At 42.5% G+C, this 27,417-nt stretch overlaps 1 protein-coding gene across 4 annotated transcripts in view; it reads right to left on the bottom strand.

Annotated features, from left to right (window-relative positions):
- Nucleotides 1-27,417, bottom strand: part of ephb2b (eph receptor B2b) — a 130,615-nt gene that overhangs the window by 30,597 nt on the left and 72,601 nt on the right. For all 4 annotated transcript variants that reach the window (XM_088422757.1, XM_088422754.1, XM_088422756.1 and 1 more), the window contains exons 4-5: nt 3,598-3,753; nt 968-1,303 (exon numbers count right to left, since the gene is read on the bottom strand). In XM_088422757.1, the coding sequence (XP_088278883.1) occupies nt 968-1,303; nt 3,598-3,753 (492 nt within the window). The remainder of the gene's footprint in view (nt 1-967; nt 1,304-3,597; nt 3,754-27,417) is intronic.

A 27,417-nucleotide genomic window follows, 5' to 3' on the forward strand; every position in this document is an offset into this window, starting at 1 on the left:
CACCTGCTGCCGACTCTGCTGCTCACCTAACATCTCCAGCAACAGATCCCAATCAAAATGACGACGATTGTGACGATAATGTTACGCACGGGATTCCTGCACATTGAAGACCGTCTTTTTGCGTCTTCAAATACGGCAGAAATGTCAGTATTCGAAAACAGCCTCGTTCAAAGTAAAGAAGGGCTAAAAGCCAGGTTGATTTCATTTATATAAATCCGGTCAAGTCAAAATATAGTTGTTCTTTAACTTCTCATTGATTTGATTTAGGTATCCGGTACAAAGGATGGCCAGGATAACTTGCGCTAGCTAACGTTGCCCATTAGCTAACATGCATATCTTTAGCTAAAGTACAACATAAATAATAAAATGAATATGAAAACAAAATCTAAAAAGGTATTAATGAATAAAAATGAAAATAATCTAAATTCTTAACATTTTAAATGTGAGAATTACTTTCGTCTAAAGTACAGCACATGTCAGATATTTTAAGTATACTTTACAGCAGGCAGGTGTGTCAAGTAATTTGTTGTCATGGGCAAGACTGTGGTTTCCCTCAGAGGCCCGCTTAAATGTTAAAACACCCTATCATACACATTGCATATGAACAATAAATTCATGTACAACATTTGAAATTGCACGTCAACAATAATATTTCATTAAACGGTTATTCGTTAGAATTCGGTAGTAAAACAATGTTTCTGTTCATATTTGGGACAGGCTCAGACATGAAAGTTGATGCACGTGATTTGATGATATTGAGGGCCAAATCTGGCCCTTGGCCTGGATTTGACACCTGTCGACTAAGCGTTGCATTCGGTGTAATAACTGCGGCAAACAAATGCTCTAATTCTCAATGGCGACAATGGCCCAATATTTTAAAGGGGTTCTTTTTACTTCTATAAAAAAAAACATTTATGAAAAAACGTTTTTCACCTTTTGCTTCAGGGATGTTATACCGACTACTTACCAGCCTGGTTGGTAGTGATGTTGACCGAGGCGTATTGCGGTGAGTAGGGGCTCTGGTCCGACACCCCGTTGACCGCCTGCACTTCAAAGGTGTACTGCGTGTGGGCCAGCAGTTCACTGATGTACACCCGCGGCTCGGTCAGACCCAGTTGGCGCGGCAGGAACTGAACATTGTCGCCGCAACGCGTGCAGCCCCCGCGACCGCCGCCGCAGCTTTTGCAGATGATGTTGAAGACCACGTCCTCGCGACCGCCCGAATCCCGAGGGCTCATCCACTCCAACATGACCGAAGTTTCGTTCACGCTGGAAATGACGTTTTGAGGGGCTGAAGGGACCGCTGGAGGATGCAAGAGATTCTAGAGTCAGTGAGAGTACAGAAATAACACAAGAACTGTTTTTTCCCCCCGCAATACCTTATACGGTTTGTCAATTTTTGTGAACAGTACTCTGTATGTTTTTTCTGTCTATTCTGTGTTTTCGATTGGCTGTTGATTGGCCTCTTGGTCCTCTCCATCTAAAGTTAATCTTGGATGGATTTAAAAAACTCTTGCAAATAACCCCCAAAATAGCAGAACATTTCTTGGTCACAGCAGTGCACGGATTTGATCAATATCTCAGTTCTCCAAGGCCCGGGCTGCAAATCCTCCCTCAGGATTCTCACTCGCTGGATCCGATTTTCCGAGCCGGTGCCCACATTGAAGTGTTTTCTTAGGACTTTTCCCATGAAGAAGCATCACGAAGAGTCACCAAAGTGGATGAAACACCAGCTTGTTTGGGGTCCCCGCCCACACGATGACTGGCAAACTGGCCAGACAAATACACAATTCTCTTTTTTTTCCGGCATGTGCACCGTCTGGATGACGGCAAATGAAGTAAATGTTTGGACTTCCCCCACAGACCTGAATCGGTTGTTTCTTATTCAAATTAATTAAGGTGCTGGTAATTAACATACCTCCGGCTTTGAATGGAAGCCCCCCTGCTCTGTGGGAGGAAACCAGGGTACCCAGAGAAAACCCACAAAGGCACAGGGAGAACACGCAAACTCCACACAAAAAGGCCGGGTGTTTTGCTCTGAGGTGGTATGCCAAAGATGTACTACTGGTATGGTGTTCGAAATTGGATTTGCACATTTCTTATTCTTACAATGAGTCATTGAGCATGGTTTTCAAAATAAAACTAAGTAAACGCCTTTGTCTGTCAAACTTGGAATATTCCAGCTGCTGCAGGAAGCAAATAGAACTGAGGTAACAGAGTAATTTTGAACTCTTTATGAAACTGAAATTGATCTCAACGTGAATGTTTTAACTTGGACAGCCCAAATACATCTAGTACAAGTCAAATGTTTGGACACACCCTCTCATTCATTCATTTGTTCCCTAAAGTAAAGATGGCCACTCACGAGTTGATCGCTCCGCTATTATGAATCAGTTATGTGTTTACCTGACTTCTGCACAACACAGTCGATGGTGGCAACTCCATTGATTGAGCAAGAAATTACACTAAATAAGTCTGATAAGGCACAGCGGTGAATTGAATACTATTTTAGGTGACCATCTCTTGAAGCTCATTGAGAGAATGCCAAGAATGCGCAACGCAGTCATCCAAACCGAGGGTGAAAAAAAAGACAGGCTTGCATTATTTCGCCATTGTTTTCGTTCAGCGCATAATTCCACATGCGTTCATACGAAATTTGAATGCCTCCAGTTATAGAGCACAGTAAGAAAGTGTACGCATCATTGACTAATACCCCCATTAACTTGAGACGGGTGGCATTGGTGGGCCCCACTTTAATCACGCCGAGGGTTGCGCTGTGCAAAATGCGCGTGATGTGATGCTGCAGCTCTCTCCTGCTCACAACAGCTGCTTGATTCCCAGTGCCGGGCTTATGCAAATCCCCTTTGTTGGGGGCGCCATCATCTTGCTCTTTCAGCGCACGCAGAAGGGAGCGAAGGAAACACAACGCTACCGAAATGATGAAAGGGGATGGTTTTTTTTTCTTCTTGTCCTCGCTTTTGTTTTAGCTGGACCCATTCCCCCCCCAGCCATCGACCTCTGCTGTCATCCCTGCGTTCTTTCCTCTCAGCTTCAAATTCACATTCAAAGCCCAAGCAGCTTCATTGGCATGACAAGAGCCACAGTGGACCCCGCTCTCAACGCGGCAAGGTAACCTCTGATCCTGATGTCTGATGCAGGACGGCCTGCCCTCGTGTGTTATAGGAAGGCACAATCAACTCAAAACATGTGATAGCCACGTTTTTGAAAGAAGCTGCGTACGATGTGTCCAACACTTCCGTTTTTACTGGCCTGTGGTCAACAGCAGCCACTGCATGTGTGCGTTCATTGTGTTCATGTTTTTCCTCTTCTCAGAATTCAATAAACAGCTGAAAGTGCATCACAAGTGTTGTTCCATATGATTTATATAGTATCTTAGTTTCTCAATTTTCTTCCACATCCCGTAGCTGTATTGTAACAACCCATAATTGTCCTCCAACCTGTATATTTCCGTAATCTTGCGGGGATTTCTGATAGACGGATAAAAATATGACACTAAAAAATACACTCTGGTACAGTGGCACAGCAGTTGATAAACTGCTATTGATTTAACAGTGAAACAATGTAGTTAGTACATACTCGTGCAGGGCATCTGCAATGGATCTGAGTCGGTGCGGTAGTAGCTATTGCGGCAGATGCAGTTTATGGCTCCCTCGCTGGTGGTGCGGCTGTTAATGGGACACTGCTTGCACGACTCGTCGCCCTGCGTTGGCTTGAAAAATCCAGACGGGCATGCTGAAACACACACAAGGAAGGAAGTTTTAAAAAATATTTACCAGTGAACAACGACAAACAAAAAAATATTTTTTTTATTATTTTTAGAGACATTCATCAGAACAAAAGAGTTTTATACAGTTTTGGGGAGAATTTTTTTGGGTGGAGGTGACGACAGAAATGAGCGACTGAGGGGGATAAAGACGGCAAGTTGTATGACGGACCGAAGATTCAGATTACGGATTGGGAGGGTGGTGCGCCCATGACAAATGGACCAGCAAAAAAGATATATATATATATATATATATATATATATATATATGTGCCGTCTGAAACTCTAAACTAGGCTTTAAAACAGAGACAGAGAAAGCTACGTATTTAACTATTAAACTTGCAATCAGGATTGATCTAAGACTTGTTGGCTGTAGACCCTTTTGAAGTGATGTGAAGCGATGGAGTCGTCAAAACACAGAAGTGGTGGCTCGCCTGTGAGGCGGCTCTCAGTGCGACACGCTGTTTGTGTGAATAATTCACAGTCCCCTGCTTGGCCAGCATGCATCTTCAGGGGTTGCTTTCTGTTCACAGCCCTTTTAAAGAGTCTTCCTGCACAATGCGCATTCACAACGAAAGATGACACTGATGGCAAAACCTCCACTGGAACATCTGTGCACTCCGCCTATGAGTGGATGTAGCAATTGGTGACTGTCATTGTATGGGCGTATTACAATAACAATAAACTTTAGAACCAAGACCCAGAACAGCAATGTTTTTTTTTTTTCCTTCACTCTGTTGAAATTGTTACCTGGGCTTGAAATCATTCATTGAAATCCAAAACGCTGAACTTCTGGCTTGAAACCAAGTCTGGATTGAAACTTTATTGTAAAACCCTAACTTGACACGAAGCACAAATTCCAAACCCACATCTGATTTTAAAGCCCTGCTTTCAAAGCCTAAGTCTTAAATCCATAGTTTCAAACCCTATTTTTGAAACTTAAGCTTGCTTTTAAAAGGCTGACTGGACACCTTAATTTTAGCCTCAAAACTACAACTTTAAACTTAACCCATGATTTAAACTTAACCTTTGATTTGCCAAGCTAACGCAATGTTCTTAAAAATAATAATAATACATAAATAAAGTCATATTTGAATATCATTACAAAACAAAAGAAAAATACAACCATTTCAACAAACAATAGGAATCCAGACAGGTTAATTCAACTTGACTGAGAATTTACACGTGAAGAATTTGTTCAGCAAGCACAATTGTATTTTTCGGTCTATAATTTGAATGCTTTATGCAACGCTAACGGTCCAACTTGCCGAGTGCACACCTTTCAGTGCATTTCAAGGCAACGTGTGCTTCGTTTATCTCGAATATCTTATATCAACATGAAGCCATCTCCACTTGTCATGACGACTAAGCAGCTTTGACATGTTTGCTTTCCGCCATGATTGATGCTCAAGCACTCTTTCTCTCTTGTTCTGCTCCAAGTGAAACGTGAGGCGCGAACACTCCCGGTGCCAGTCGACCATTTCGTTGAGGTCTGGGCCAAGCCGCCCGACGGGGGAATTGCCATCAAAAACCAACTTGGAAAGAAGCGGCGCAAAGACGTGTTGACGGGTAAAGGGTCGAGGTTGGGGTATACGTTTGAGAATTCAGAGCCTTACTTTGGACACAGTTGATGATGGATGTGCCGCAACTGTGACAATCGCGACAATGAAAAGAATGCGAGGGATTAGCGAGTATAAAACTCCGTGAGTCCTTTGCTACTGCAGGGATTTTTTTTATATTCAAATATTCACGAGCTCCTTGGCCTGCCGCCGAGTGATGAATAGTTCCCCACCAAGCGTAAAACATCCAAGACAGCTTCTTTGTCGCCTTCCAAGCCTTTTCTGTATTCATTTTCCAACAAATACTCTATATATTCATTTTTTCCTGTTGCGGTCTTTTCCAACTCTACTTTACTTCTCAATCTTGAAAGCATGAACATCAATTGTTCTTATAATGTATAATACTTGACTAGTTAGGCACATATATCAAACAAAGACCTGGATTTTCATTGTAAATTGAAAGCTCTTACTTGCATTCTAAGATTCAAAGTACAAACCTTCTCATAACACTAAACTCAGACCTTTCAAAATGACTAGAATTTCTTATTGACAACCGGTATCTTTTTACTATCGGGTTCTTATCGACAACTGATTGGAAAACCCAACGTGAAACCCCGATCCTAGCTTGAAGTCATATTTGAAAGCCATGGAAAAAAGGACTTGAAACACTGAGTTGTAACTTGAATCTGTAAGCCTCGCTTGTACACCTAAATTAAAACCTTCGATTTAAACCCTAAGGCAGATTTGACATCCTTTTATGAAACCCTATCTCAGGTGTCAGTTCAAACCCTCGTTCCGAACACTTTTCATGCCGTGAAACACTATTTTGAAACCCCACTCTAAATTCCCAAACCAGGTTTGTACTACTTCAAATCCCTGGCATGAAACTCCATATTGAAATGCTTTCCATGACTTTAAACCTAAGTTTGAATTCTAAGCTCTGGCGCCACTGGTTTGAAATCTTTACTTTGTCTCTCCGCCCTACTTTTGGTCCTTGCGACTGACTCGGAACTCTATTACTGCAACCTAAACCTGGTTTGTAACTCTACTTTGAAACCCTCATTTTAAACCGTACTCTGACTTAAAATCCTTACTCAGGCTTACAACACTTATTTAAACGCCGGCTTGAAATACCACTGAGAAAACGTATCTCTGGTTTGACACCTAAGTTTGGAAAACAACACCTGGTTTGAATCATTATTTCAAATTGAAACCCTAACCCAGGTGAAAATCGATATTCTGACTTACTCAAACTCCTGTGAGAGATCATTTACATGCTACCGGTTTTGCTAGCAACTGATTTCAGATGGACTCAACGGTTAGTGTCTGAATATCGTCTTGGAATCCTCCAACAATGAATTGCCGGGACGTCAAATCCACTTATAGAGGATGTGTGTTTTACGGCTCGCCGCGCCACTCTGTCATCTACTTGGAAGGTGTAAGGGGAATTTCCCCCTCGGCGTCCACATGACACATTTGAAGAGAGTCCTCTGATGTCAGACGTAAACGAGACGGCGACTAAAACAACAGATCGCAGCTTTGATTCTCCCGGAACGCTGCAACATTTGAAGTCGCACTCGCGTCGGATGTCTCGTCCAACTTTTAGAAAGCTGGAGGAATTAATTACGGGTATCAATATTCGCCTGTGACAGCTGCCCCTTTTTGTTGCAACTTCCCCTCATAAAAATAAAAAGACATTGTCATTGAACGTGGTTTGATTTTCTTGGAGATGCGCTGTCAGACCTCACAGCGACAACAGCAACAAAAAACACCAGGCAAACAAGCTTTCAAGGAACCGATCAACATTTCAAGCTCCCTTTCAAAAAGCTCCTCAAATTCTTCTATTCTTTGTGGCGAAAACACAAGAAAACCTTGTTTGATTCCTAAAATATCACCTTATTTGACTCTTAACGGCTCCCGCTACTTGCGTTTCACCACTTTTAAATAACACGTTGTGCCGGGATGGCTTTCATTTGCCATTTTTTTTCTTTTTTTTTACGAGACTTACCACATGGAAACTAGACGGTGAGTCAGGGTGCAAATCACATTTTACAGCAGCTAATTTGCTCCCTTTTTGTTTCAAAGGTTTCCTGGATCTCAACCTCACACATGGGGAGATTTATGACACAGTAAAGATGAGACCTGCAGCCGGACTGTGTGTGTGAGTGTGTGTGCAACCAACCGGAATGGAAAACTCATAATAACATGTATGCGTTCTCAAAATAATTGAGTATTTATCTAGAGTATACTTATTAAACTTACACAATTGTCTCTTAACCAAATTGAAATATAAGAGACCCGACACATGACGATTCAAAAAAAAAAAAATCCTTATGTGTGGAGTGTCTTTCTCTCACGAGTTAAAAATTGGTTCACATAATAAAAATCAATATCTATGGACTCCACTGCCCAAAGCCCAAGGTCACACAGCAATTCTTTTATTCTCTACAATGTCTCATTTGCTCTTGAAAATAACCCTTGAAAAAAACTGCATTTAACAGATTTTCAACCATCTTTAACCCATTTTTACAAAATGGTCTCTTCCTTAAACCACAATGAGTACATCGAAGTGACAAAAATGGGCAAGGGCGTGAGTGTGTGCGCGCGCATTTCTGTGCTTTTGTGTTGTTCAGGGTGTGAAAGAGAAAAATCGGGGGGCGTGGATCAGGGATGTAAGCTTTTGTGAATGCTGCATGAACAGAAAGTGCTGAAAGTGCTGAAAATGGCCACTCACACGCAATGTGTGTGTAGGTGCGAGTGTGTATGTGTGTGTTTGAAGATGCTGGGTATTTCCCAGAATACCGCTGCGACTGCCACTACTCTATAGTGGGCAGCGCAAAAGCTCTGAGGCCTCAACAGGCTTCGTTGCCTCCTATAAAAGTTTTGCGGGAAACACTGCTTGCAAGATTTGTGCCTGGAGACAATCCTGCACGGGACAGTCGCCAACCTCCCTGGACGTTGATGTAAAATTGATGTAAAATTGAAGAGACGGATAGTTCAAATTCTATCCAAAGAGCCCAGAACAACTGCCCAAAAAATGAAAGGTCAACTCCAAGGCCAAGGTACATCAGTGTCAGATCGCACCATTTGTTGTTGTTGTTGTTTGAGCCAAAGTGGACATCATGGGAGACGACCTAGGAGGACACCACTGTTGAAAGGAATTCATAAAAAAATGAGACCGGAATTCGCAAAGACGCTTGTTGACAAGCCACAAAACTTCTGGGAGAATGTCCCTTGGACAGATGAGACAAAACTGGAGCTTTTAGGTAAGGCACATCAATTTTATGTCCCCCAAAAATGAAGCATATGAAGAAAAAAAACTCTGTCCCTAGAGTGAAACGTGGAGGAGGCTCACTTTTGTTTTGGGGCTGCTTTTCTGCATCTGGCACAGGGTGCTCGAAGTGGTACAAGGTCAAATGAAATCTCAAGACCCTCAAGGAATTCTGGATAGAAATTTGCTGCCTCGTGTCACAAAGCTTGGTCTCAGTCGCAGGTCAGGGATCTTCCAACAGGACAACGATCCAAAACAACCAAAAACAACCAAGAACGGCTACAAGAAAAGCCTTGGATTCTAAAGTGTCCTTGTATGAGTTCAGATTGAACATCTGTGGAAGGAGCTGAAACATGCCATTTGGAGAAGACACCCATCAAACCTGCGACAGCTGCAGTAGTTTGCTCATGAGGAGTGGGCCAAAATACCCGTTGACAGGTGCAGAAGTCTCATTGAGAAATACAGAAATCATTGCTGCGATTGCCTTAAAAGCTTGTGCAACAAAATATTCAGTTATGGATACAATCAATTTTTGTTCGGCCATACACACATACACTGGCTTGAACCCCCTTTTAAAACTTTGCCTGTCCTAAAATCGTATTTTCAAACCCTGTTCTGAAGCTTTAAGCCTGGCTAAAAAAAAAATTAAAAAAGGAAAGAAAATAATAATTAAAATACATAATAAAAAATAAAAGAAAAACCCAGAGACCAATATAGAGAGCGCTACTTAACCATTAAACTTGTAATCATGATTGATAGGAGACTTGTTGACTGTGGATCCTTTTGAAATGATATGAAGGGACTGAGCTGTCCAAACTAAGACGTGATGGCTGGCCTGTGAGGCGGCTCTCAGCGCGACACGCTGTTTGTGTGAATAATTCACAGTCCCCTGCTTGGCCATCATGCCTCTTCAGCGCCTTTTTAAAAGTCTTCCTGCACAATGCACGTCCACGAGGAAAGATGACACTGATGGCAAAACCTCCACTGGAGCATCTGTGCACTACGCCTAAGCGGATGTAGTGATTGGTGACTGTCATTTTATGGAGGTATTACAATAACAATATACTTAAGGCAGAAGACCCAGGACAGCAATTTTGTTTCCACTCTGTTGAAACAGTTACCCGGGCTTCAAATCATACTTTGAAATCCAGATCTCTGAATTTCTGTCTTGAAACCAACTCTGGTTTGAAACGTTATCGTAAAATCCCTACCTGATATGAAGCACTAGTTTAAAACCCGAATCATATTTTGAAACCATACAACTCAAACCTCTAATCTGAAATCCTAACCCTGGTTTTAAGAAATCACTCAATTTAACTGTAACTTCAGTGTCACTCTGTTTTTGGTTCCTTGTGTTTTATTTCTTTTCATCATCAGTATTCAGCTAGCCTGGAACACGAGTTTGCAATATTTGCAACGTATAACGTTTGCAATTCAATTAGGACCACGGTCCTGTCGTCTAATTCAATCAAGCTTGTGCAAGAGCCATTAAACAACTGGCATTAGCTTCAGTCCGTACAAACACATGCGCACAAATCATTTCATTTCCCCCTCTAGGTTTTCCACGGCATGCAGTCAGCAGGTCTGCAGTCCGCTCCCAAGGATAACTCCGTGTCTTTTTAAGTAAACACTTGGTAGAAAAGTCACTTTCTATGCTTAGGACACCCCAATGATCAATGTATTGATACAAAAGCAGCCTGTGTGATTGTACACCCTTGCAATGCCTACTTTTTGTTTTGTTTTGAAAATAATGTATTTTTAAAATGTGAGGGACCACTAATGACAAAGGAAAGGGGAAAATGGGCAGTTTGTGTTCGTCCGGATATTTCCAACTAAGGAATGTACTATATACTATATACTATATTATACAGTGGTCCCATGGAGAACCCTTTTATCTCTTATCTGACCAATTGAAAATAATTTTCAAACGGCAAATGCCATTGCTGTCGTATATTTATGATGTCCCGATCAAGGTCAGCTGGTAGACTTTGGCAATGATTATTGAACCTCTAAATCAATTGTTCATCCATCCATTTTCTAGAGCCGTTTATCCTCATAAGGGTCACAGCTGGCTTCGGGCAGTAGGCAAGAGAAACCCTGAACTGTTTGCCAGCCAATTGCAGGGCACACAGAGACAAACAACCATTCATGCACCTAATCGCACCTAAGGACAATTTTAAGTCTTCAATATACCTGCTATGCATGATTTTGGGGTGTAGGAGGAAGCCCGAGTACCCGGACAAAACCCACGCGGGCTCGGGGAGAACATGCGAACGCCACAGAGGAAGGCCAGAGCGAAGTGGATTTGAATTCAGGTCCCTGAATCAATGATCAGAACTTTACTATCCGCAAAGCAAATCATGAGTTAAATCCCTTTTTAAATCCCAAACTGCTCAACTTTGGCTCGCTTATCATTGTGTGGGTTTATCCCCAGCCGAGGTTTGTGTATGTGACAGTGCACGTCAGGTGCAAGATGACTTGCAAGCAACTTTTCCTCTCCTAAGTGTGCAGGGCAATTCTCGCCTCTGAAAGTTCAATCCCCTGTGCAGAAGACGCTGTGAGCAGCAGATTAGCTAGAAATTTGGGACGCCGGGGAAATGAGCTCAGAGGCTGCAGCCTCGCCATAAGGTCGGGTCGCTTGAACTGAACTAAATATAATCCTTCATGGGCCAACTCACTTCTGTATCAAGGATGGTGAACCCCGGCGAAATATGTGGGATAGTTTGCAGGGGCGAAGCCAGAATTTTTTTTTCTGGTGAGGTTGCCAAAGTGACACCACCTCGGTGATAAGAGGCCATGCATGAGTGTATCATTCTTTAGCTGTTAAGTCAGGGTTACATACTAGGGCTGGACGATTATGGTCAAAATAATAAGCATGATTATTGGTCAAACATATATATGTATTGCCCTTTTTTTTTAAACAAGCAACATATAAACAAGGATTGATACTTACAAATAATAATCAATAAATAAAGGAAATATTAATTCATGGCAAAAACTTGGCACACAGGGCAACACAGTTCATTTACTTGCTGAGTGCAAATCAATGAAAGAATAAGCCGACTTAGAACCAAGCACATTATTTACTTTTAAGGAAATTTTCATCAATTAGCAGTCCAAATGTCATTTGGATATTTTGGTTTTATAAACAGTACCTCTTTTGGAGCATGTTTTTGCATTTTCCAACTCGTTTACAGTACATGTTCTAAATACTGTAGTTTTTGGTTAATAAGCATGTTTTGGACAGTATATTTTTGCATTTTATCGCTCGTGTTGTTACACATGTACTGTATTTTGTTAACATACTTGAACACAGGACATGCACCGATGTTTCCCACGTAAGGACAATCCATTATAAGGAACAACGCAAATCGGATTCCTTAATAGAGAACACCTACTATATATATAGTGAGTACATTTGCAATGCTTTACTATGCTGTGAAAAAAAAAATACGAATACCACATAAACTGCTGAATATAACCTACATGTTCATAGCTAATATATAATAAATAAAAAAAAGAAAAAAGCCGATTCCCCTAGTGCCAAAAGGATCATTGTCACGCTCAACCCAATACTTAAAAAGTAGTAGAGGAGCCCACCCAAGGCTCCTCCATCTCCAGGGGTAATATTTACCAGGAGATAATGTAATATGGTGCCTCTAATAGGAAATATTGGTCATGCAGTAAATAACAGGTGGAAAATGATTTCCCAGCTCCCAGGCTTATTTTTTATTATCGGCTTAACTTTGGGTATGAATTATAGCAGGAGAGACGGCATAGGCAGGCGCTTTCCGGCTTAACAGTTTGCTGTGTGCAACAGTATTGCGTCGACTATGTTCGCAGTCTGACACTACAAGGTCAACATACAGTATTACGCTCATCCGAAAAGAAGTTGATCATCCAACTAACTGGAAAACGTATGGTTTCGAAGATTTTTAGAATCCATTTTTTGAGCAGTTCTTCCATCGGTTAATGTAATAATCAGATAAAATTGTACATGGCATTTAACTATTGCAAAGCCACTTCCCCTTAAATACTGTCTAGTAATTATTGCTTATTGGATATTGTTTAGTGATAAGAAATACCCGAAGAGCAAAAAAGCAATATCACATGAGAGGGATTGATGCAGTAATTATTAAACTTTTATATGCTAATTCACTTACTGATTTGGTGATTTTAATTTTCCAAAGTAAAAGCACAGGGCTTCAAATGTCTTAATATGATGAAACATAAATATTTTCTGCTCATAAAAGACTATATACAGGTAAATCAGAGAATAATTACTAATGAGTGGTTGTGACCAAAGAATTTAGAAGAACAAAGGAACTCAGTGAGAAAGGAACGATTCATTAAAACAGTTTTTGATTTCAATGGCTGATTAGTTGTTGATTAAGTGATTAATTCTGACATCTCTACTGCATACATAGCAGTGATTTGAGGTAAAATTGACAGTTTTTTTTAACTACAATTCATTGTTAGGGCCATTTTGGGGGGCTTTGACTTGCAGAAAAAATAAATAAATACGGTCCAAGCATTGTACTGTATATGGCACCACAATGAGTAGAAGTTCAAGAATTGTTGAAAAAGCGACTTCAAGCCGTTCAATGCACACCCAGGTGGAGTTTACTACCAATCTAATTAAAAGCCCAATTAGTTCAATGCTAAGAATTGAACCACACAATAGACAGGCTAGCAAATAGCAAAAAAACAAAAAAAAACTCTTTCTTTTGTTGAGTTCTGTGTTTAAGTTTCTGCAAAACACAATATTCCTTGGATCTTGGGAGAAAAAAAAACTGTCAAAATTCTCTTGCAAGAGAATCTGTTTTGAAATCAGCTGGCAAGTTTATGACTTGATATATTCAATGACCATGCACATCTGTGCACCACTTACGCGCACCCGTTTATAGCCGTTTTTCTGAAGAAGGACGTAACTTTGAGCTGTGCTATCACAATGTAACAGAAAATTCTCCTGCTTTGTCTAAGCACTGAGGGTTATTATACCGCACTTGAAGTTACACCGAATGGTCAATTAGTTCGTTTAATCATACATGCAGCTGTGAAAAAAAACAATCCCTTTGTTCCACTTCCACAATGTTAGCCTCTTGATAGTTCTTCAGTGAATCACTGCGACGCGGCTGCAAAGCTCTCGTGATGTTCAACAGGTCTTCAATAGCACAGAGGGAAGGGAGGGGCGATGGGGGGGAGCAGTACAGTATTTCCATACTGTGTGATAACTACCATCTGTCAATTGAGAGGGAAGCGAGATGAAAGCAGAGTATCAGTGGAGCCATTCATGCGGTGCTGCAATAACATCTGGAATTTTTACAGAACTCCTTCTGCTTCCACTGGCCACGAGAGAGGGGAGAGACAAATGTGGAATGGAGAAATTATAGGCCGGCTGAGCCAACATATGCACACGACGTCGGAAAACGAACAAGACTACAGACAGACATTGTGGGGGGGAAGAAGGCGGAATAACGGTCGGCTCCTCGCAGGGTGATAAATGACAGCTACGGAGGATGTCGGAGCGGGATCAGGTGGCGTACGGCTGGGTGGGCTTCGCAGATGGCCGAGCCGTGTCCCCTTTGTGCCCATTCATCTCCGTTTGACCGTACGCGGCTCGGTTCCTGGATCCGCAGCCTGCCATATTCCATTATTCTTTAATGACGGATCATTAGCGGCGCAGGACAAATGTCACTTTATGCACATAATGGTACATAATTTGAAAATATGGCACAGTAACCTGGTCAGCTAACGAGCTCACGTGCCGCTAATGAAGTCACTCAAACTCAATGGCTCTGCTTATGTGAGTGGTGGGGAATTAAATAATAGATAATAATGGTCCACGGGGCCCCCTTTGGAAGGCCTTTCCACCAAACGTGTGCATCGGAGTCAGCCTCAGCCTTTCAAAGAGAACTCAGAGAACTCAGAGAAGAGGGACATTGCCAGTGGTGACGTCAACACCGAAGTTGGGGACATTTGCTTTCAGCAAAAAGGGGTGTGGCCATTGACTCTACGGACACCTTCCGACTTACCGCATATCTGCGTTCCGCCACCGATTGTGGCAAATTTGAAATCCCGTTTCGTATCAGAACCTTACAAATGAGACACGTTGACCCAAATTTAACCCTTTGAGAAATACGAGTTCCGATTTTCCAAGTGACTGGACGGACGGTGTACCAATATTGTGCATTCGGAGGTAATGTCAAAGCTGTCACTAAAATGAAGTAATGCCTATGTCAAGGGAATGTCAAAATGCTGGAACAGGGCTGTCACGTTTATTCTGCCTGCTTTCCTAGAAGACCTTTTGAATTGGGGGTGTTGTTGAAGAAATATTCCACATTCAGTGGTATTACGAACGCAATAACAGAGACACGGCAACACCTCAGTAAAACTAGCCAAGACAGAATAATATAGAAATCATTTTGTGATAGACCAGACCTTCTTCCACATTACGGGGAATAAGTCTCCGTAGCTGTATACTCATTTTTTCTGGCATACAGTGAATATTTTCACAGAGATCATGCAGTCTTCTAATAATTACTATTAGCATAGCAAGTATTAAAGATAAAAGAGCAAAGGTTTTCGAGAAAGTTTTGCGCTTAACAAATAAGGGCTCAGGGTTTTTCAAGGATGGCTATGAATTTCACTGTTCGATATTTAGTTCAAAGCCCATCTGTCAGCTTCTTCCTATTCTGGTCATCTTTCAGTCGGTTTGATCGCATTTATCTTCAAGCATCCTGTTGCCATCTTTTGAAGACAAGTTCATTCCCACTTGTCTTTATTTAGTCAAGGGGCTTCACCAAAACCACTTGCCCTAGTTTCGCATCTGGAAGTCGGCCAGAGGGATCACAGTTTCGACTTGAGCCCTCACTCAACCTCAAGGCTTCCAACGCCCATGTCAGAAACCGGAGATGCCGCACTTTCACCTTCATGTCACAACAAGCACACACCATTGTGCAGGACGATGTTAGGGAAAATGACACCCTCTCATTTATGACACGCCCGAGAGGATGTACGCTGCTTGTAACTGAAGGAGAAGAGATCAAGATAAATGAGGAAACCCGCGTGTGATCGGATGTCATAAGTTATTGTTGAGGCAAAGAAAAGAATGCTGAATGACTCCACCCATTTGACATGGGAAATGTTGATGGTCTCCCAATGGTCTACTGATGCGAACACCTTTTTGGTTTGATTGTTTTTTGTCCATAGATATTTGTGTGGCGATTATAGAAGTTGTTCCTGCCCATAATCTGCTCTCATTTGGTCAGAATTGATGAAGTCCACACCATTAATCATGTCCCATGTGTACGAGGTATCTTAAAGAACACCACATTTGTCTGGTACTGCATGTACTGCATACTGTATCTGATGCAATTCACGCCTACTAAAAAGAATATTCGATTGGAAATGAACAGAGCGTACTGGAACCATGTTTTATGCCTCATTCTGTTCACACACACTTATCTTCTTTATCTTGACCTTGACCTTTAGTAAGTTAGTGACCACGTGAACTGTTCCTTCTGTCTGTCTAGAGTGAGAAGAAATTCGGTCGGAATGGATTACCCAGCTCACCTTTTCAGCTGGGCTAGGCTCCAGCTACCATCCAACCTAATGTGAAGCAAAATTTTCTGCAAGCTTCTGATTAGCTAAAATGCCTCATAGAGTGATGAATCCATTTGGCATAGAGTTCCTCTGAGTCCATTGCTGTGGTCCTTACATTTAAATGTATCTGCACTGCAACACAAACTTAGAGCAAGTTCCCCAAATGGTGCCCCTTTTGAACTTCAAGGACAACTAGTTGTTAGAGGGAACAGGGGCAAGTGTCATACCAGACGAGCTAGCTTCCCTCTGATGCTGGCGTGAAAGGCACTAGAGGGAAGAAGGGACGGATAAAAAAACAGTTACCTCAGTGACCCTCACGCAGCGGGATGGTCCAGATTTCACTTAACGACCTCACTGCGCGTCACAACTCTAAAAAATATCATCAGTTTCCAGCTGATTCCAATCTTCCTCTGTGGGTCAGCAGTCACTACTCTGTACCCTGAATTGGCTGTATTTGTTGAAGATCAGATTGTTGGTTTGGGAGGGTGTGTGGGTGTGGGGCTGGGGGGGTCTAATCCAAACAAAGGCAGCCTCCAGATTCATGAGTGAGACTCCCCGAGGTGCAACCGAGCTGACGGACAGGTGGCATAAAGGCTGTAAAATGTCTTGTCCAGTCGGCGGCGACATGAAGGGGGGCGCCTCAGATAAAAAACGGCTGGATGAAGAAGCCTTTCTTTATTCTTTATGGGTGTGTTAGGGGTCTGGATATATGAGGTTTGGGGGGCATCGTGGCAAGTAGCAGCTGGCGCTGAATTCTGTCACTTAGTCCAGCGACACACATAAAAGGTGCCTCAGCCGGACACAGGATCAACGTCAACTGACAGTTTCACCTTCTCCCTCAACAGCTACTTGAGTTGAAATGTTCCCATTGCACAATGATGTATCATCTTGTGAATTAGCTGGTGAAGCGCTCAAAAATTGGTGACATCAGGCAATTTTCTTCCTACTGTAAAATCCTTCTACAACATGTTAATTTGAGTCATTGACATTTCTGAGATTCCTTAGCTCTTACCTACCCACGTGTTCCTGGGTTATCTGTGGATTTCTTCTCATATTCCCAAAACAGCCACATGCGGTTCATTGAAGACCAAAATAGTCCATAGGTGCGAATGTGAGTGTGAATGGTTGTTTGTCTATTTGTGACGATTCGCTCGCAACCTGTCCAGGGTGTACACTGTACTCACCCAGCTGGGATAGACTAGAGCTCCTAGAACTGCAACCTACAGGATGTGTGGTTTATAATGTCTGCTTCAAAAAAAAAACAAAAAAAAAACTCTGGACCAGTGTTTTTCAACCAACAGCACAGTTGCGTTGCGTGAGATTTATGCTATTTAGGGGTGGACCACAAAAGAATTTCATTGACGACATTTTCAATTTATTTAACCTTTTACTGGGCACAGCGGCCACTTTCGACCGATACTTTAAATAGGCAAAAACAGCCTTAATAAGGCACACATTATTCTATTTTTAAGTCTAGAACAGGACGGAAATTTCAGGATTTTAGAGATATTTAGGGGTGCGTTAGAATTTAAGTAAAGGTTGTTATGGTCGCTTTTGGCCATTTTGATCACCAGCCACAAAAAGCCTAAAGTCATTACGATAGTTGAAGCTAAAGCAGCCAGTCACAAATGTATACACTGCAGCTTCGTGACCCACATGTGCTAAATGCATAAGTCATCAGCTCATGAAGTATTAAAGCGCTGAAATGACACAAGAGCAAAACAGCCCAAAACCAGAATTGCGTTTGAACACAACGCGGCGCGAGAAAAAGAAATAGACACGCCTGGAAAACGCAACCCGTCCGTCTCCTCCTTGAAACGCTACACCTGCTATGGTCGTTGGGAGGTGATTCACTGAGAGGCTTTAATGGATGCTATTTAGAGGCGGCACACATTAAGTAGCTCAATTGTAGCAGCGGAGCGAGGTGCTGGCCTAAGAAATTGCATCTCGAGTAAAGAGATGGACTAATTAGCCTTTAAACGTGTCATTGAGTCATCAAAAACAGAGCTCTCCGCTATTCATCTGCCGTCTTCCACTACATCCTTAACCCTCAAACAGAAAAGCCTTGGTTGTCCGCTCTCCTTCCTATTTGTCCAAATCAATGGAGGCCGTTCAGCCCAGACCCAGGAGGTCGCTGCATTTAAGTACCCGGCTCACATACATGGAGGAGTGCCGGGGGGGAAGGATGGGCTTACCCTCTGTTGCCGTGGCAACTGCGCTGCTGTTGAAGGTACCCCGGAGAGGACCTCAAGCCAACTCTTTAAGGCTGAGGCGATTTATGCCCGAAAGAAAAGATGACAGTCGTTTTGAGGTATCTATTCATGTAACGGCGCGGTACGTAGGAGACTCGGAAGCTGAACGGAAAAAGCTTAAAGAAGATATTAGCCTTTGTATTGTTCAGAGGTTTGATGCAAAATATCCATTTAGAAAAATATTTTAGAGAACCGCTTACTGAAATTGACATTTGCATCAATGAAGTTGGCTCTCTTAAGGGCCTGGCCACCCTTCAACCGTAACCGGTTGTCAGGGTAACAAAAAACTGGATTCACCATTGGGAAGGTCAGCAGTAACTCCAGACATGGACAATCCCGGTTGTAAGGGTAACAAAAAACAGGATTCACCAATGGGAAGGTCAGCAGTAACTCCAGATATGGACAATCCCTGAACCCGGGCTAATTTCAAGACGACAAAAATTACGTGTGGAAAAGTGATAAATGCTGGTCATATACTGACGAAAATGTGTCATAAAAAAGATTTCAAAATGTTTATAAATAAAAGTACGTCTTACTAAACACTCGTCCACCTCATCTTCTGCTTCGGTATGACTGACAAAATTTTAGAACGACACATCTGACCTTTTCATGAACGGGCCCATTGTAAAAATAGTGCTGGAATACATGGGTGAGCTTCCTGAGGATAGCTGCTATGTACTTTACTCAGGAGTACTGCAGCATAAATCACCAAAAGAGCCTCTGTTAGGCTTACCGTGAACCGTCAATTTGCTCCAGGGAACTATTCACTACTTGTTTACAGACGCAAATATGCATTCAAGTCAAAAGAACCGCCGCCGACTCAATGTGAGAGCTGCAGAAGCTCGGAATACGATGAGGCTGTGGCAGATTAGTTTTGGGTTCCTGGAGGCAGAAGGATTATGGCAAGAAGGCTGCGGGGGTGTGCGTGTGTGTGCGTGTGTGTGTGAGGGTGTAGAGGAGCGGTCGCGTCAGTGCTACTCAAGACTGAAATCCCCACACATTGGCAGGCTTTGGATAGAAATGCCATGTGCAAAAATTCTCGGCACACGTTTGAACACGGCCGGAATACCAAAATAGATGTGAGGTTTCAAGAGTGTGTGAGAGTTCAAGACTCTCACACGGAGGGTAATGAAGTACATTCGATCAGCTCTGGTGCAGATAGAAAGAAAAGACAACCTGAGGGTTTAAGGACATAAGAGAAACTGCCAGCTAGGCATTTATGCCCAGATGTACGTGTTTGGTTAATCCTCCTCCTATGTCCCGTTTCCCAGGAACAGCAATAATGTTCCAGAGAAATTTGGACCCGGGGTGTTAGAAATCCAATTAAACATGTTTTACAACAATTATTCAAACTGCTCATTTCATTGCAAATATGAGAAATGGACCATTTAATTGTACAGGGAGTATGTAGTTCTTTGGTGGCCCAGAATTTGTATGTAATTAACAACTGGTCATAGTCAATCACTAACCTTCACTAAAGTTACACCTATTAAGTCAAGCATAACACATTTCTCTCTTTTAAATGTGTGTTTCTGCAATTGTAAAATGGGTCCATTTTACGTGACAAAACAAAAACATGAAGAAGAGAGCAACATAACTTATATGTATGTAATATTTTACATTTTTGGTCTATAGTTGTTTGAAAAAAAATACAGTATGACCTTATCGCCACACGTGTAGGTTCAGTATGTACTAAACTAATGTTAAGTTATGTAAAGTAAAAAGGTTGAAGTCTGCAACATCAATTTCAATTGCACGTGAAAAATTCTTTTGCTTTCCTATTTATAATAGACACAAACGTTAACTTTTTACTATAGAAAACGTCTCTTAGGTTTAGCATCCTTTTTAAGTGATTCGAAATAATAGCGTTGATATTCGGTTTACATCACTGCAGAATTAAATGAACAATAACCCCCCAAGATTTTTTTTAATATGGGTGAATTTGACTCAAGTAGACATAAAATAATATAAAAATGTAAAATAAGTCTTACGCACGGTCCCAGATGGGATTCTTTCTCCGATGATGTCAACATAGCTTATGCATCTGATATGTTGTGTCTCATCTAATTTGCATGAAAAAAAGAATCTACTCTCCAAAGCCGGGTATCCTAATGACATCCGCAATAACATGTTAGCACTTTGGGTTACGGTGAACTCAAATATAGCAATGGAGATGCTTGACGTCTACGCTCCATCGAGCACTAGCGCAAAGTATCCCTCACCAAACGCGGAGGTCAAATACCTTCTTATCAGCACACTTACAGGTTCTGCTTGGACAGGCTCAATTAGCCGGCGCTTAGTGCTAGTCCATGAGCGGGGCCGCACTATCGGCACAAAAAGCATATCAGCGAGGCGCACGACTTACGAAGGCCCGATTGGCCCACTGTGCCTTTTACTTGGGAGGATAGGAAATGGGACATTTCTTTTAAGGAGGACTGGTAGAAAAATGACAGTGTCTCGACATATGGGTGACTGTAATATATAATCCTAACAGTAAAAGAACTTGGCCATAGTAATTGATAGAGTAGACAACTTGATTATGACAACACATTTGGGAACTGATTGGGAACATTGAAGTGTTTGGTTTCTCTAAAGTAAACTAATTTCTTCCAATACTTATGGGGGATAAGCACTGAGCCCTGGGTAATCCCACACTCTGCGCCACGGCCAAAAAAAAAAGAAGTGTGTAACTGCCTATTGTATCTAAGAGTTTAAAATACAAAATATAACACAAACACAAGAACACAACTAACCACTTAAAACATAAATCAATGAGGATTGATTTCTTTTTAATGGCCATTTTCAAGATGTTTAACAGTTAACATGTATCATATCAACATATTTCCTTGAGACCAGTTACTACCTTGCTATAAGGTGAGTTTTGGCATGTTCTTACAGCATCTTGTAAATTCCGCAAATAGCTGAGGTTAGTTTCTACAGAGGAATAACGTATTCATGAAGAGTCCACCGTGACTAAGAGTTCATGGTTTTTTCAGACTCACAATGGCAGCAAAAACACTTTAGAACATTTGAAGAGCCAGCGACGCTAAAGATTAACCACAGCTTACAAAACATTATAGTGTCTACCGTATCATACAGTAGTTTAAAATGTCCATTCGGCAGATCTTTTTGTGCTATCGATGCTTATCCGCCAAACATTCTACAGTAACTTGGAAGAAAAAATATGTAGTGTTCTCAACAGAGGTCTGGATTCTGTGTAACTTCCACGGTTCCTTTTCAATTTGGCCCACAGCACATTATGTCTGCGAAACAATTGACTTATTTTGTAAAGCAAGTCACATATGCTTTGGTCTGTCCCCAACATGACATAATTCCTGGCCTGCACATTTCCCGGGTGACAGAGCAGCGACCTACGCCGACGGATAACGATGTTAGTTCGAGGCACGAGTAGAAACATAGCCCATCGCTGACTGGTGGGAAGCTTGCCCGTTGGCGTCGCGTACGAACAGATGGAATGAAATCTGCTTTTTGCCAAGCTTTTCGCTGGCACGTTTTCTCCGTCGCTGCCCTTTATTAGAAGCGAGGTACAAATACTGTGAATGAGCCGTTGCTAATCACTCCACTATGGAGCGATCCCGTTAATCTCACGACCGGGACGGTCGTATTCCCGATTGAGATTTCGTGAAAACGACAGATCTGTGTGCTTTCACTTGAAGGAAAATAACGCGTGTATTCGTTGTGTGTTGCGGGGACCGCCATCATAAAGACGCTACGTCTCCAGGCCCTCTCTAGGTAAAGACTGCGCCGTTTTGTGTCTGCTCGCCGCGCACACATCCGCTGCCTCCTGCAGCCCCCAAGACAAAAGAGTGCATGCACATAATTGCAAGCGATCTGTGGAAAATAGGTCATCGATGTCGGTGTGGCGCTCCAAATGTTCTGCGTCCCCAAAATCAATACGCGAGGTGCTATATATAGTAAGAAGGTCGCAAGGCAGAGATATTGAGGCTGACATCCACGCATGGGCTCTGCTGGAGGTTAAGACTGCTTATTTTGGGAGCGACGTGTCATGTCTCCTCCACCGAGGGTTGCTCCAGAGGCACATGTCCCTCATGATATCGAAATGTCACATTCTGTTCTGAGTCATATCCTCGGTCCTCTATTATGCAGAGTACAGTAACCCCATCGCTATTTACACATTTTCCCCGCGCGGAAGATTTTCCTGGTTATTCTCTGAAAATTTCACCTATTTGTGGTTTTTGTTGCACAAGATGCTGCCAATGTCCTGTCGAAAAAGTAATCTGGTGTCAAGGGAGGATTTTGAAGAGAGACACCTCCGATGAGAAAACGTTTACTCTTTAGAAAGGGGTAAGCTACAGACAAGAAGTTACACTTTTGATAGGCTGGTCCAGTGTTACGCAAAGGGGTCGATAGAGACCAGCTGACCTACTTGATCTGGAAAAGCAAGTGAACTCTGGCACGATCGCGCATAACGGTAAATAAAGTGAATCCGGTCTTTGTCGTCCATCTTTGGACGTGGGTTGAAAAATGGATTGAATGGTTTAGTTTATTTTACATTTCATAGGCCAATATTGACTCATGAATCGATCTTTTTATGTCATGAGAAGGCAGTTTTGCCACTTTATTTGGTTGGAGATGATTTAAATAGTGATTTGTTGATTTGATCAGGTCATGCACATTTAAACAGACATGATTAAAGTAATTGCATTGTCTCAATTCTCAAATCCTTCACTGCAGGCCCAGGTTTAATTAATCTTTGACGCCTATAGTCTCAATGGCAGTGAATGAGTTCATATAAATATTCAAATCTTTACTAATGCATATTGTTAAAGAAAGAAGCTTCAATTATTTGTAATGCATTTTTTTGTGAGAATGTCATCCATAAGGAATTAAAATCGGTACGGCGTGAAATCATTAATCAAATCGAAAATCAAAGTAAATTGGACACTTGTGAATAGATTTTGGAAATCTGAATCAACAGCAAGCCCTATACATCACTAACAAGAATATTAAATACATATATATATATATATATATATATATATATATATATATATACACATTTTGTATGTGACAAATTAACCCTTTATGTTAACAGCTCAGGCTTGTCTGTACTATATTATCCTGTTGTTAATGATGTGCGCATGAATTCCTCACAGGCTTTAATGAGGACCCCCTTGTCTTCTCTGAGGTTTTTTTTTTTTTTTTATCTCGACTGCAAACCTCAGCGGAGTCAACTTATGTCTCAAGAGTTATCGAGCGCTTGCCAAGAGCATACCATCACGCCGTGCGGTCAGTAGAGGTTAAGCGTGATCTTTAAGGACTCTTTCTTCTCTGTTTTTGCACATTCCGTCTTCCTTTGAGCTTGCAGGGTTTTTTTTTTTATATACTGTATATAAGCCATCATCACTTGTAGTTTCACAGTGGGGGGGTTAAAACAAGAGGAAGGGAGGCATCAAAACAATCTCATTAATAACCGCAACTAATATGTTCCAGGCAGCTCATGGAGTTGCAGAGAAAAGATGTGCTTTTTGGGGAGTCGGAAGCCTGGTCTGCGTCGAGGCACGGCTGAATGTGCACAGAGTGAACTGTTGAAACTCTCGGTAGAGATGATACAGCCCTGCAGTAATCCAGAACACTGGTTTTGGAAGGAAGTGAGTATTTCCTGGGATTCAGCGAAGAGGTTGCTTCATGTTAGGCCCAGAGGAGTTTTGATATGATGTTTAGTCAAACCTGGTCCGTTCCTGACCTGAGGCCTTTTTTTTTTTCACAATTTAAAACCGGTTCCCAGGTGTCTTAAAACCATCTTTTGAAATGCTGCTTTCAAACACACACTATGATCAAGAATAGTATAACACACTTTTTTTTAATTTCTTGTCTTGCTCAAATCTATCCATATAGAGGGGCGGGTAGTATCTCATGCACGTGAGAGACTGTGTTATACTGAAAGACTATTGGCAAGCACAGCTTTGATAGCATAGTGGAACAAGTTTTGGCCTTGACATGATCCTAGCAAAGGTGCTGAAATGGGCACATAAAGTAAGATTAACTTGGTTTTGTAATCTCGCTTTTTGGATGGGTGAACACTCTTAATGTTATACATGTTCCCTTTGATTCATTGTGTCAAATGTATTGTCATACTTCAAAGGCTTTGCGATGCACAGGAAGTGGAATGACTGTTTTGCCACAGTAGGCAAAACTGAGCAACTTTCTCATTAGACTTGACGTCTGGTCTCACCTCCACCCAATCCGGTAGACTTGGCTATAACCCGCCGATCCCTAAGGGCTTTACAGAATAAACTGTGCAAAAGCAGCTGAAATGACAGCGGAGAGACCTCAGCATAGAGGGGGAGCACATCATTCTTGCCCAAAAACCTCCGTTGCTACTACAGTACAATGTCCTTGTAGGAACATCGGGAGTGAATAGATAAGGATTAGCCTAGCAATTGCCGTTACTCCTTTCATCTACCAAAGTATCCTCTGGATGAACCCACTTCTTTACACAGGATATAAGAATGGAGAGCCGTGTCGACGCGCACCTTCTCCATGAAAGCCTGGGAATTCCACCGGAGAGCGGCGCGGCCTCATTAAAGGCAGCAATGTATTTGCTTTGCGGCGGCCCGGAGGGAAGTAAAAAAGTTTTTTAACAGCCAGAAAATTTGGTAAGTAGTGCGCTTATGAAGCCAAGCTGTCCCCCGCAGCGACGGAAAAGCATCGCAAGCCCCCGCTTCTCCGCCGATCAGCGCCACCGCCGCCACCCGCCCCCTCAAACAGGCTTCCACAATTAAATCAGGTCACTGGAGCCAATCTTGTTGTCCTGCTCAGCATCAAGTGTGCTCATCTTGCTCAATGACTGAGGAAAATGAGTGCAGATGACACAAAGCAGCAGTGTGTGGGAATATTTGCAAATGTAAACAATAAGACAATTGACCACTGTGTTGAGCTGATGACTTCAAAACATCTTTGAAGCAAAAGAGCCACAAACATTATTTCTGGGAGGAACTCCAGGATTTTGCACAAAGGGGCGATGAAATAATTTCTTCGCATCCTTATTAATGAAGCGCAATGTTCACATTTGAATCCATCTGCTCTACTCAATAACTTCATCCATCCATAAAGTTTCTAGAGCCGCTTATCCTCACAAGGGTCGCGGCCTTGCTGGTGCTTATCCCAGCTGCCTACGGGGGACACCCTGAACCGGTTGCGAGCCAATCGCAGTACTTAATAACTCAAATGTTGAATTTTGTAGCTATACCCAATATAGTAGCGAACGGAATGAGGTCCAGCAATGATGTCCGACATCTGGAATGTGAAAAGTGTATTGAACAAACCACAGGAAACAAGGTCTCTGAAGAATATAGCGAATTAGCAATGTGTGAAGGGAAATGTGATGATCTGGCTTGAGGCTTCAACGGCATACGATTTGGCGGCCCGAGAGTCTGTCTCTGGCCCATCTGGATGTCAGCACAGCGAGAACTTTATGAAAAACCAGTTGAGGAACCCCTCGCCTCAATAAAAAGTGAATCAAAGTCAAACTGTATTGGAGGTGTGTCTTTTGTGATGAATGGAAGTTATGCTACAAGTGGTGTCACTCAAAAATCCGATCATAGGATGTTGAACGAAAAAATCTGGCGGTCGGAGAATATGCGTCACAAATATCACCAAGCTTGGATACATACAGTCAGTCTGGACTATGGGCTTTTGATGAATATTGGCATCCGATAAGAGATTCAACTGACCCTAGGAAGTCCTGCACCTTTTGTTTCTGTTTACGTATAACCCTTCATTGACACTAGGATATGCAGCAACAACTTTAGCGCTTACTGTTTATCCCCTTCCTACAGATCAAATAGAACGAAAAAAAAAATACAGACTTTGGGAAGTCTATTTGTAACTTAGTTTTGAGTGGACTCACTCTTCGGTCGGCCAAATTTCCGACACGTCGGGAATCCATCCGATCGAAGTTCGCCAATTGTTCCTCGTTACCGCCACGACGTCACAAAGCAAATAAGTCTTGAAATTGTCACTGATTAAAAAGCGAGGCGGCCAACTCGCAATCGGGCTCGAAATTTTACTGGCGCCATGTATGCTCGGCTTTACTCGAAAGGTTTTCCGTCTTAACCGTTGCTCCCCATCTTTGATCCAGACACATGCTTTATCAATCAGCCTCCCTGAGTCGACAGGGAGGCATGAATTCTTCAACCGGAGCAGAGTCCTGGACCTCTGAGAGGGTAAACGGGGATGTTTGGACTAAATCCCGGCTGTGTTGCAGATGCGCATATGGAATGGAACAGTTGTCATGATGACCCGTCCAGGCTTTGTCAAGCAGAACCATCAGTTCCCCCACTTGTCAGTTTGCTATTCTCCCTTTCGCAAACACCGTCCAGACTGTCCCATGTCATCAGGAGTTCTGGTTCTCCGGTTCAGAAGGGGATCGGGCACCCATAGTAGGCTCCGGGGGCCCCGCGCGGAGCCTCTCCGGCGAACGAGATGAGTGATCACGTGTAAAACGACGTGCTATTGCAACCCGAGATGTAAAAGACGGCGCGGGGATAACATGTGACGGGGAGGGCGAGCCTCGCTCTGCATTCTGAAGCAGAACACGACATTTGTGTGCGGGAACATGTGGAAGATGTTAAGGGGGGGCTTAACGGGCCGCGATCTTTCAGGCTAGGCGGGGCGGGGGGCGATTCTCGGGGACGACGGGCCACGTTATCACATCAACGCATGATGGATGGGCCGTGAAACGGAGCATGATGAAGTATACGTGCACGGGTATAAAACGTTACGGTGCACATACTGGAGCTGCACATGCCGGCACATGTGCGCCGCGATGGGATTTTCTACACTCACTTTAAGTTAAAGGATCGTCTCTTCCGTCTTCCCTTATTCTCGCGTGCTGTCAACTTCGGTACGGATGTGTGCGGGATGCAGAACAGACAGTGAAAGACTGACGGACAGAAAAGA

This window comes from Hippichthys cyanospilos, chromosome 9 (assembly GCF_059441005.1).
Source record: "Hippichthys cyanospilos isolate Australia breed blue-spotted pipefish chromosome 9, RoL_Hcya_1.0, whole genome shotgun sequence".
In the NCBI taxonomy this organism is placed as follows: Eukaryota; Metazoa; Chordata; class Actinopteri; order Syngnathiformes; family Syngnathidae; genus Hippichthys; species Hippichthys cyanospilos.